Source organism: Mucor velutinosus, assembly GCF_035048745.1.
Source record: "Mucor velutinosus strain NIH1002 chromosome Unknown tig00000093, whole genome shotgun sequence".
Lineage (NCBI taxonomy): Eukaryota > Fungi > Mucoromycota > Mucoromycetes > Mucorales > Mucoraceae > Mucor > Mucor velutinosus.
This window is the reverse complement of record NW_027041907.1, coordinates 3,130,224-3,142,085: the sequence shown is the minus strand read 5'-3', so window position 1 is coordinate 3,142,085 and position 11,862 is coordinate 3,130,224. Positions and strand designations below refer to the sequence as shown.

Below are 11,862 nucleotides of genomic sequence, written 5' to 3'. Positions count from 1 at the left end.
CCGAAGCATGAACACGCGTAAAGAGTAATGAATGTATACAATACAATGGAATAGGAGTAGATCCAGCGTATGTGGGCGTGTTAAACACAATATTGACACTAAATCGTTTAATATTATAATGACATAGAATATTCTAAGAGTGAATAGGAGGAAAAGGAGAACATTGATGGGACAGATGCATATGTGCGTTTACAGAATTCTATGTTCAGCAGTAGTGTACAGTACATTAATTGAAAAGGAGAGGTAACACAGACATAAATGTTTAAGATGAGAACACCATGGTTTTGACAACATATCTACCAGCAGTGATACCAGTAGGCAATGTCACTGTTGTTGATTTGCTGACACCGCCAATCTCGATGGTGAGCTTAACAGTAGCCAGAGACTGAGTAGGATCAGCAACAGTAAGACGGTAGGTACCAGCCTTTGTCTCGCGGAAAGTAAATATACAAGGATTATTCGCAGTGATGGTAACAGAGTTCCAAGGGGTAGTGTAGGTGCCTGCTGTCCAGAATGCAGCGGCAATTGACTTGTCAGCAGCACTATAAGCAGCATTGACCTGAGGAGAATCAGCGTTGAAGGCCAAGGCAATTGGCATTTTTCCTCCAGCGACATTCGCATTGAAGGTGGAAGCAGAAACGTCAGGCTGAACAATGTACTGTGTCAAGAGGCCCGTGGTGTTGGCAGAGGTGTGCTTAATATAGGATGTCCATAATTGCTGCGTTTCAGTGCCTTCAGATATGCCAATATCAGACCAGTTGGATGCCTTGGGTCTGGAATTGACAAAGAGGTTTTCAGATGTCGGAAAGTAGTAGCCAATGCGATCGTGCCAAATGCTGCTGGATTTGGTTGTAGCGTAAGTTGTGTCTGTATTCTTCAAGTTGCCTGAGACATAGATATCGCCATTACGACGACGTTGGTCAAGCACAGTGACGAGAGGAGCAGCTGTGTTCTTGGAAGCGACAGGACCCACTTGAACAGCATAACCACTAGGGAAGAAAAAGACGGTTTTCTTGAAGGCGAGATTGCCATTTTGTGGGTTCACATAATCCATAACAGCAATACCCGTGTTTCCATCAGTTGCGCCGCCCACAAATGCCTTCTTTCCTTTGCTTTTGACCTTGGAGCATTCTAGAGGAGTGCCTCCGTAATCAACAGTGATGCCAGGCACTAAATTCCAGTCCCAAGCACCAAATGTATCCATGTACTCGTCGCCAGTGAGATAGTTGTAAATAGCCCCATCACTGAGATGAAAGCCGTAGATGTTCTGGGCATTGAGGCACTCAGAGTTAATTGTGCGGGTAGAGTACATCTTCATTGTAACGACATAGGTAGGGCCACGATGAACCTGCGAATGTTAAAAGACGGTGAGATATACATGGCATTGCTTTGAGCACTATGATTTACAAACCATATAGTCAGCATTGTAAAAGTACCGAGTGCCAACAAGATCGCCTTGATTAGCATCGTCAGTGGATGGAGCTTGCAAACGATCGGTGATAGCAACAACATCTGCTTCCTTCTCCCAGCCTTCAGCACTTGCCTCGACTTTGTTAATGTCGATAGCTACACCTCCGCTGGCTTGATTATCCGAATATCGAAAGGAGATCATGCGGCCAATAACACTGTACTGCCACAATAGCGACTTGAGCTTTGTGTCTGCAATCATCATCCACTCTGAACCGCTCATCAGTGTTTCAAAGGCGAATTGAGCATAGGTAGGAGGGGCGAGATCCGTCTCCTTGGTTTCAATAAAGACTGACAATAGATCGTTGATGTAGTCCTTGCCGTAATTACCATTGTAAAGCAAGCCAGAGTGTTGCATGAACGAACCATCCGATTGGATGCCATCACCAGCAACTTTGTCACTGATCTCTACACCACGATAGAAATCCTCTAGAGCGTCTTTGAGGATGCCAGCGTCTTTGTTTAGCAAGCCAAGGGTGATACCAACAGATGCGACATCGAGTAAATTAGCCCCTGTGTAACTGCTGATGGAACGAAGACCAGTGTCGACAGTAGCGTATGATCGTGCCTGGATTTTGCTGCAGGCTGCTAACTGATCTGTGGTCAACTTGTCTTGGAGTAACAAACAAATACCGCCGATATTTGTGGGTGTTCCAATAATTTGGTTGTACCTAATCAAAATGCTGTTTAGCCAACAAGTCGATGTGATATGATGGAAATTCACAAACCAATTTGGATTCCAAAGGCCAGGTGTGCCACAAGGACAGCTACCAGCACTATTTCCTCCCCAATCGATGCAGTCGTTTGTCGTGAAATCATTATCTAGCCAATAGTTGAGGGCTCGAATGGCCTTGGCCAAGACAGCACTGTCTGTGGGGTCTTTGGCATAGGCCGCAGCAAGAGTACCTACAAGAGCATGGAGGGTTAAATTTCTGTAAAATTATTTTCGAGCTATGCCATTTTGATTGAAATCTGTCTTACGTGTTCTAGTCAAATGTGTTTGAGCGGGCCAAGAAGCAACTCTGGGAATTTGCATTTAGTATTATTAAATTGATCTGTTACTATAGATATAGATATATAGATATAGATAGATATATATATATATATGTATGTACCTGGCATCGCAACCTGCTGTGTAATCTACATCTGACCAGGTGCCAGAGGATCGAAGCGAGGATTTCCTATATACATTCCAACATGTCAACATGCTGTTTCTCGACATGCAATTCGGCGTATCGGGTCTTTTTTTTTTCGTACCATTTATTGACATTGTCTGTAGATGATTCTCCCATATCAATGATATTCTTTATGCGACGACTTGTTAATGTGGCAATATCCTGCTCTGTGGGCGTTGGTACCGCATTTGCGAGGAAATTGCATAAAATGAGTGAAGAGGCTGCCAAAAGTGTCCAATGTCGCATAACGAAAAAGAGAAAGGGAGAAAAGTTAATGTAGAGAAAAGAGAGTGAAGGTGGTAGCAACTCTCATAAAACCTGTACGAGCTTCCCTCTCTTTATATAGTTTTCAAAGATCTCCTTTCTTGTTACGATCCTGTATGAAAGATGCAAAACAAACTAAGGTTTGATTCGTTATTCGACTTTCGGAACTGTACTACGCCTGTAATACAGAACTTGGTAAACCTCAACGTGCAAAGTATCCAAAGACTGGTGAATATAGTGGTTACCCAATAGGCTCAACCACACATATTTGGATGTAGACAATAGGAGCAGACTCACACAAAGGCTGTTGTTAAATCCATGCGAGATTTGAAAACAATGATCATGCTTCACAAAGGAGAGAACGACGGTCTGTAGATTAAGGGATAAATGATATTACGATAGTTTACACTAGCAATTTCTCTATTGTTCTAATTGGTATCTTCTGTGGCTCTGTGTCTACGAATTTCATTTAGATTATCTAGATATCTGTTCTGAAATGCTTGCTTTTCATACCCAACCCCAATATTGTGAATTTCCCTGTATAGCAGCAAATGTCTTGTGCTGCTAATAGTCTATGGACCCGAAATAAAGGTTGTACAATAGCAGTTTTTGCATATGATACATGTAAATTAAAGGAGACACAGAAATGAAAATAGCATCATCTCTCCTGTATGATTTTCGACATGTGTTGTCGTTGGCGATGATAGACGATCGTTACTACTATAAAGACAATAGCCATGATGATGTGACAATCTCCATATATATACCCTTCCATAGTGTGTTACATTAAATTTTCAAGTTACTATATCAAGCAAATGTCAACCCTATAGAAAACTCACCAAAATGATGCTTGGCTCAAGTCTAGATTGACCTATTTAAAAGATGTAACCAAAGGGTTTTCATTTTCATTGTTCTAGTGATTCAGAGTTTTTTTTTTTAAAAAAAAAGAACGAATTATGACTAGAAAAGCCCTACCTTGCTCACAAGATATTAGCACCATGTACTTGACATGCAATTGAATAGCCACACTGCATTTTAAATACTCTTCATAGTATGCATCGAAAACAACAAGAGCATCACATACTAAGGCTTGATATCTGAAATTTAATTTATTCTGCGTGTCAGTGTAGAGCAGACTCATAAGACAGATTCTATTCGGATCAAATGAAGCAAAGAGGGGTATATATTTGTAGCGATAATATATGTATGTGACATGATGAAATGTATATATATGAGGTAATGGCATTTTATAGGAGGAGCTGCTGCTGGCTGCTGCAAAATTACCAAGAAAGATTGGTGCGCTTCAATTTGGAGGCTAATCTTGCTAATGATGATTTGGTGAGTTGATGCTCGAGATGAAATTTGGGTGCAGGCACAAGGCGGACATCGCGATCTTCTACAATGACTGTATCCACATTACTTTCTGACAAGAGATTGGCAGTGGGATTGGCAGCAGTAGAGGTGGAGGCATGGCGAGGTCGACGAGTCAATGCAGCCAGTCTTTCCATGGCTTGTTTTGGTGGACATGGCAGCATGGGACGGTAAGGCAAATGAGCCACTTGACTGCCGGTGTCAGGCTGGGCGCTGAACATGCTAAGAATACGATCGTCTGCATCAGACCAATGGGCCGAACAAAGCGTATACTCCAAAGGAATATGCACATCTGTTTTCTCCATTAATCTGCCACGCAAAACGAACGATTCATAGTAAGGACCATGACACGAAGTACATGTTTTTGCAGATTTAATATACTCAACCATGTGCTGAGGCAAATAGGGATGCTGATCGATTTTAATTTGCTTTCGTATTACAGTACGTGCGCATATCTCAACAAGACTGGGTGCATTGTGTCGCAATGGATACGTCAAGTCGCTATCAAATGGACACTCTTCTAGTCGCATACGGCGCAAAAAGGGTAGTTTGGATATTTCTGCTGGTAACACGCGGAGGGGATTCCGGGTCAAATCGAGTGAAATCAAGCCTACGAGTCCACTCACATCAGTTGGCAGATGTGTGATTTGATTGTATGCCAGTGATAGTGTCTTTAGCTTTTCGAGGTAGCCGATACAAGATGTAATATGCTCTAGTTCGTTGTAGGAAGCATCCAGTTCTGAGAGATTGGATAGGTATCCAATGGTGTCTGGTAATGCTTTGATTCGATTCTTTGCCACTGATAAGGCTTCCAACTGTTGCATATATCCAATCGACTCGGGCAGCTCGGTCAAGTAATTACTGGATCTACAAAAGGTAACACAGTCAGAAATTTGCCAGTATATAATGTAATCTTTATTCTCGTGTTGATAAATAGGCAGAATCCCCTGCATCCACAGTGATGCTGCTCCCTTTTATCTCCTATCATCTCTTTTTTGTATCTACTTACAAATCCAATTTACGAATCATTGTCAACATGGCCATATTGGGACTGAGCTTGTAGATGGATCTACATGGTAAGTAGACTTCTTGAAGTGTCTTGTCTGGCGAAGAGAGCATGACATCGGTAAACGAAATAACATGTTTTGCTCCTGAATGTGCGGATGCTTCTGTTGGTTCGCCGATACATTTGTAGGGCGTATCATCACCTGTTGAAGGGTAGCAGTATTCAGAAACCATTGGAGAATAGTATGTAGTGTCAATGTAGTCCAAGTCATTTGCCAGTTGCATGCTTTCATCACAGGAAGGCGACATGTATCCAGAATCAGGGCGCTCATGGAACTTTCGATTTGTCATGGTTACTGTAGAGTCTAAGGATGTCATGGATGTACTTGGCAATGCTGCTGCTGGAGATTGCAAAAACGGGTACTGTGACCTTAATCCGTATAATTCAGGGTGAGTGAGCAGAATATCCTGGTCAAAGTAGTCATAGTTGTCGTCGCTGTCTTTGTGAGTTTTCGCAACAGTGCCGGTATGGCTGTGGTAGTGCAAGTAAGCAAATGTAAATGAACCTTTGATTTTGCTTTCAGTTTGACCCATTATTTTACAGAATATATATATATAGAAATACACAGAATAGACTACAACAAGAAATATTTATACAAAAGAGAAGAAAGAAAGAAAGAAAGAAAGATAGCTCAAGCCTTTATATATATATATATATATATATATATATATATATATATATATTGGTTTTTCAGGGGGGATATCATCCATATAAAAGATGCACAAACAAGGCGATGGCTATTTTTGGATCCTCAGCACTCTACTATTGATGTTCTTGTTCAATTGACACTACAGCCTCTGCTTCTCCTTTCTCTCACATCCTGCGCTCATCCTACTTGCTCTCATCAATTTCAATTATCAGGTTGCAGTTTTGTTTGTGTGTTTTAAAGCATTGGCCTTCTGTATGTGTACCCGTTGGCAGCAGGTATGGACGTCGGATTCCTAATCAAAAGTGCCTGAAATTCATTTTGTGATCTGAACGCATCCTATTTATTGGATGTGTTGCAGGTTGATATAAGAAAAAAGCCCTAGAAATTGCATTCTCGGATGAACTATAGCCATTACACACTCGAGAGTCTAATCCAGCGCCATGGATACATGTGAAAGTACTGTAAGCTGACTTGTAAAACCCAAGTATGAAGTGATATATGTTTCATTAGCTCGAATCGGATGTCATGAAACTATTTTAAAGAAGCAATCAATTTTAAGGGAATTTTTTTATTAGAACAAGATCTGCACTGTGTGTTTATATCAATTGTATCAATACACGTGGCTATCATGTTACTGCAAAATTGAATCACTTGGTGGATGATACAATGCCAGTGTAATTTATCTTTATGCAAGTCCATGTCAATCTTGTATGAAACATATATATATATACTGTTCCCTCCAATGTGGATGAGAAAGACGGAAGAAAGCACAGACGCATCGTGCGCTTTATTAGCATCGCATTACTGTCGCATCACAGTTGCCCAATCTACCATTGACGCCGCTCTTTCCTTGTCCTCCTCCTTGTCCTCCTTGTCCTCTTTTTCCCTCCTCGCCTCTGAAGTATCCCCTCCTAGTTTGGCAGGAGGAGTTGTATGTGTACTATTTACATGGTGCCTAATCCAGAAATATAAGATGTGGCAAATTGTATTGTCAAAGGAGTATATCAGGTTCTATTATTAACCAGTAATCCAATCCGAGGATTTCATTATTGTTTGATTTGGAAATCAACAGGTTGGCTCATACAGTAGTAGGGGCGATAAGAGCACAATCCAAAGGGACAGATATGCCTCATGGCAGCTCCAAGCGCAATACTATTTGGCCAAACACTGCTATTAAACTGCAGCTTTTTTTTTTTCCTCCACACATGTGACGGTAGGTAAACCCTTCAAAAGTTTTCACATTTCCGAATCTCTTTTTACTTTTACGCGATTGCACACATAAATACAAGTAAGTGAGATGAAGGCGCTAAATCCAGCATGTCAAATGATAGCACATTATGATGACTACGTAAAAGGTTCGAGTTTATTTCCATCATGTTGTCGAGTTTAGTCGTCTACAATCACATTTTGCAATATCGATTTGAAAGAGATCGTTTATCCGACGATTTCACCTTGCACTGTTCGAAATCTTGTTCTTTATTCTTAGTTGTGGATAGAAGAACGTAAGGCCGAGCACAGATCAAACCAAGGAGGGAAGGTTGGATATGTCATGTATTCGTCTTTTCTTGCAGTCATTGTTAGACCACACATGTCGCAGTAAAGCATGCTGCTGGTAAAGGATGGCTCAACAACATTTCGCTGAATGTACACTCCAACTCTTTTGAACTGAACCCGAGCATCCGTTCGACTTGGACCTCATGGGTGGATTCACAAAAGACAGACGTAGCAATGGATGCTTCTCTACATGTCGATTTGTAGATTTTGCCATTCTACAGGGTCGTTGTATATAAAGCATCATACAATCTTATGCGTCGATTTGCAAAGTGTGGTAAACGCATAACAGAGAACGCGTAAATGATGGAATGACATGATACAAAACCCTACATTGCTGATGCAATCATTTGGCATTTTGGATCGCATTACTTGATTTTGATACATGTTGTTAACTTGTTGTGATTAGTGGAAGACTATCGAAGAACAAGCAAAAATGTCGACAGTGCAGACGCAGAAAAACCACCAGCTGATAATGAAGTGCGAATCAGCCATAGCAAAATACCTGTCTATGTGGATGCTTGTCTCAAACTACTGCAAGTAAGCATCTAATCTGCCCCTTTTTTTTTCGGGAATGGCACTAATCACTGTCGAGTAGAAGGATGCCAAGCAACACATTGTAGTAGTGGGAAAAGGGCAGTTTGTTAACAAGGCAGTGACAGTAATAGAAATGGTGAAGAGAAAGATGCAAGGCACGTTGCATCAATATACCCAGTTGGGTAGTGTGTCAGTCGTTGAACAATGGGATGCTACCAATGACGACAAGTTGGACAGGTACATTTTGAAGAATCTGTGGGAATATTACATTATACTGACATACCTTTATTGTAGTGTTCAAGTAAGCAAGAAAGTGCCTGTCATTATTATCTATCTATCAGTGGATGAAATGCCTGAACTAGAGGCCACATCTGGCCACCAAGCACCTACTGGGCCTGATATCTTTTAAGTCGTTTGAAATCTTAATGTAAATAAACCACCTCAACTTTGTAAATACAATCTATTGTCTTTATATATATATATATATATACAAAATGCGCATGCTATTTATTTACAAAGTGTCTAGTTGACATGTCTTTTCCAGCTCTGGAGTAATGAGGAAAAGCCATTTGCATGATGGTTGTCGTCTATTAAGGGATCTCCCGCTTTTCTTTCATGAGGTTTGGACACGAGCTCTTGAACCAAACGCTTGCGCCACTCATGAGGTCGCTGAGTGGGTTGGTAGATGGGTCTTTCGACGCTTGAAGCAGGTGGGATGTAGTAGCAATTTGATTTGGTATTTGTTGCTTTTTCAAAATCGATACAAGACCATGATTTCGCGCCTGATTGGTGCTGACCCACGTTTGTTCGACAAGGTTTGGACTTTCTGGTGAACATGGAACGTGGTGATGGTTTTGCTAATGTACGAGGAGTTGGAGGAAGAGGGCTTTTGGGTGGTGGACTAGATGGCGGGGACGAATGATCGTTGATAACATGCGATTTCTTGAATGCATGTGGTGATGGAGATGTCCTTTGATCGTACGCATCAGATGGCAATGTAGACGCAGAGCTCGAGGCCTCTGATTGCACTATCTTGGCTAAAAGGTCAATGGAGGAGCGCTTTTTGACGCAGTCTGTGCTGGCTGTGTCCCTTGATTGTGTATACTGAAATTCCTCTGGCTTCAGCTGTGGTAACTGTTCGACTCTAAGAGCGAGCTCATCGCGCTCATGAATCAGCATAGCTAGAAGCTTCTTCTTATCCTCCAACTCTGCTGCTTGAAGCTCGAGTTGAGCTTCCAATAACTTTTCATTCTTGGATGGAGCAAACGTTTGTAGGGAAGTATCCGTGGCGTATTGCAGATTTGCAAGTTTCTGCAACTTGGTTTCCAATGTCGATATCAAATCATCTTGTTTTGCAATAATCAAATCCTTGTGTTTGGTCTTTAGGCGTTCTTTTTCAAGTTCGCCTAGAAAATGAGCGATAGTCTGTTGTGCTGATTGTTCATTGAGCAGGATCTGCTGCTCTAATGCCTCTATTTGACTGTCGCGGCTGAACTCCTGGACATCATCGCCATCTTCCACAAAGTCGGATGCATAGCCCTCTATAAGTTTGTTCAAGATATCGCTGTTTGTTGATAGACGTTGCAGAGAACGACCTTTTAATTCCTGGATTCTTCCGTTCAGCTCCTCAATGCAATGTTCATATGTCTTGGTTTGTAGCTTCAATGTGGATTTCATGGTCAAATCAAGCCTTTTGTACCGATTTTCAGCAGCAGTACATTGCTGGACCGCCTGTTCGTACATGTCGATCAACTCGTCTGACAAAATATGGATTGTTGAGCGATTTTCAGTGTAATTTCTTTGTGAATAGCGCAATTTGCTCTTGGGAGAAGGAGAAGGTGGTGGTGTGAATGGCGAGATTGTATGGTTGGAATAGCTGGATTTGCAGGCATTTTCCGTGCTTTGTTGATGAAGATGCTGATTTAGTTGTTGTGTAGATAGATCTAAGCTCTTCTTCCGATGTACACTGAATCTTTGACTACTATGACTAGCTCTGTCATAAGTAGCCATTGCTGTTTGGACCTTCATTTGAGGCTTCATCTTTCAATGTGTCAAAAGTATGTAAACGAAAAGCAAAAGACAGATACCAGATAGTTGCAAAAATATCATTTCATAAAGTTAGATTAAGATGTTTTGCTGTGGTTCATTTTCCACGTTCCATGTTGTTCCGCATTGATTTTAATTAATTAACATATTAGTTTTGCATCAGAGCATGGATTATATATACTATGATTTTTTTTTTTTTTTTTTTTTTTTTTTTTTGCATGGTTGGTATCATACCAAGTCTAGAAATTCACGTGTGAATAATTGACCATTTCAAGGCAGATGTGTTTCATCGTTGCTTGTCGATCACAAATCAATGAGCTTCCTGTATTGATAACGCGAATCTTACATTGGACAGCTGTCAAACTTTCATTTCAGATGAGATGACCATTAATCATTACGAGCCTTTCGACACTTTGGGTGGTTTCCTGATCTACGCTTCACTTCGGTGGAAATCAATCTATGTTCAAACGGCTCGCACTGTCGCGGGCCATTGGCTAATATTGCAAAATTAATATAGCTAAAATGCTAGAAGAACCCTGATTGTTGATTGATATAAAATTACTAATCGTATGAGTGTTTATGCTTCGGATCGTTCTCTACCTTCGTTTCGTTTCGGTGAAAACCAACTTGTACAGCAGCAGCAGCTCGCGCTACCGATTGGCCTTGCGTATCTTATCAAAATACTACTGCTTTCATGTTGACCCTCTACTTACACATGAAACCCCTTTATATTATCTGTGGATCTGATTCTTATGTGATGCTCTACATCCATATACACGTAGCTACTTCATATATGGGCAAGTACCATACAGATGTTAGCCCTTTTTAGTCAAGAGTGTACCTACTACAGCAAAACTTGAGTGCCTTTGAGCTGCGTTTTCTTGCGTTCAAGGCCGTTTTAGATGGCCAGAATAGCACCAAACAGTTGCTCTCATCTGGCTGCTACTTACTGACACCTTTGCTCAACTATTTGGGGACCAAAGAAACATGGCCAAAAATCGACCAAAAAGCATGAAGTACCCCTTATGGTTTTCATTGAAAATCAAACGATCGCATTTTTCACCTTGATAACGAAGAATTTTACTATGGTATATCTTGAATCAAAATGTTTCTATCGATCGAATGTAACTCCTGAAACCATCTTTGTGGGACTTTGATATGGAACATCTCGACTTTTCGGCCAGAAACCTCTTTTCATATTTTCATAAATTGTTTGATAAGTTTATTCAAAACATCTATCCTATTGGGTACCATTGGATGCGCCTCAAAAAGCACTCCAAGAAAGTGTAAGGAAGCATTGGGTGATTATCATGTTTTATATAGTCGAATATGGTAGAAGAGATCAATCAAGTCGAAAAATACCAACATTTGGCCAATCTGCAACAGACTAACTTTCTGGGTTTGAATTAATTTTGGCTTGTGGGGTAGGCTGGCAAACTCAATGCCCTTCTAACAATCATGAAGGCAATACAGTAGTAGATGCTTTTGAAGCGTATGGAAAGTAGGTGGAAAATTACATACCGCTATCGTTAGTCATGCTATTCTTCTTGTGTTCTATATTTAATAGTGCCAGTCTACCAAAACACTTGCCAGATCAACTTCTCTCCTTCTTGAGGCTTTGAAAGTGTCTAGGGACTGAACATTTATTATGTTATGATGATATAAATTGGCTGCATCTTATAACCAGAAGATTATGGCTTTGCTGATGCTATTGGCATGAATTCTTTACCGAAAAA

General features: G+C 40.8%; 4 protein-coding genes across 4 annotated transcripts; 1 reads left to right on the top strand and 3 right to left on the bottom strand.

The window, feature by feature from the left end:
- Window positions 1–262: 262 nt before the first annotated feature.
- Window positions 263–2,888, bottom strand: ATC70_002785 (uncharacterized protein; the record flags this gene model as incomplete). Its single annotated transcript, XM_064822155.1, has 6 exons — window positions 263–1,348; window positions 1,412–2,138; window positions 2,196–2,373; window positions 2,449–2,489; window positions 2,583–2,648; window positions 2,725–2,888. 6 exons carry the CDS (start codon window positions 2,886–2,888, stop codon window positions 263–265), a joined length of 2,262 nt encoding a protein of 753 aa, XP_064681841.1.
- A 1,298-nt stretch (window positions 2,889–4,186) lies between these two features.
- Window positions 4,187–5,876, bottom strand: ATC70_002784 (uncharacterized protein; the record flags this gene model as incomplete). Its single annotated transcript, XM_064822154.1, has 2 exons — window positions 4,187–5,144; window positions 5,287–5,876. The coding sequence occupies 2 exons, from the start codon at window positions 5,874–5,876 to the stop codon at window positions 4,187–4,189; spliced, it is 1,548 nt and encodes a 515-aa protein (XP_064681840.1).
- Window positions 5,877–7,798: 1,922 nt separating this feature from the next.
- ATC70_002783 (uncharacterized protein) lies at window positions 7,799–8,489 on the top strand (the record flags this gene model as incomplete). Its single annotated transcript, XM_064822153.1, has 4 exons — window positions 7,799–7,820; window positions 7,953–8,083; window positions 8,142–8,317; window positions 8,375–8,489. The coding sequence occupies 4 exons, from the start codon at window positions 7,799–7,801 to the stop codon at window positions 8,487–8,489; spliced, it is 444 nt and encodes a 147-aa protein (XP_064681839.1).
- Window positions 8,490–8,602: 113 nt separating this feature from the next.
- On the bottom strand, window positions 8,603–10,120 carry MSY1 (tyrosyl-tRNA synthetase; the record flags this gene model as incomplete). The annotated part of the gene is made up of 1 exon (XM_064822152.1): window positions 8,603–10,120. The coding sequence occupies one exon, from the start codon at window positions 10,118–10,120 to the stop codon at window positions 8,603–8,605; it is 1,518 nt and encodes a 505-aa protein (XP_064681838.1).
- Window positions 10,121–11,862: the final 1,742 nt, after the last annotated feature.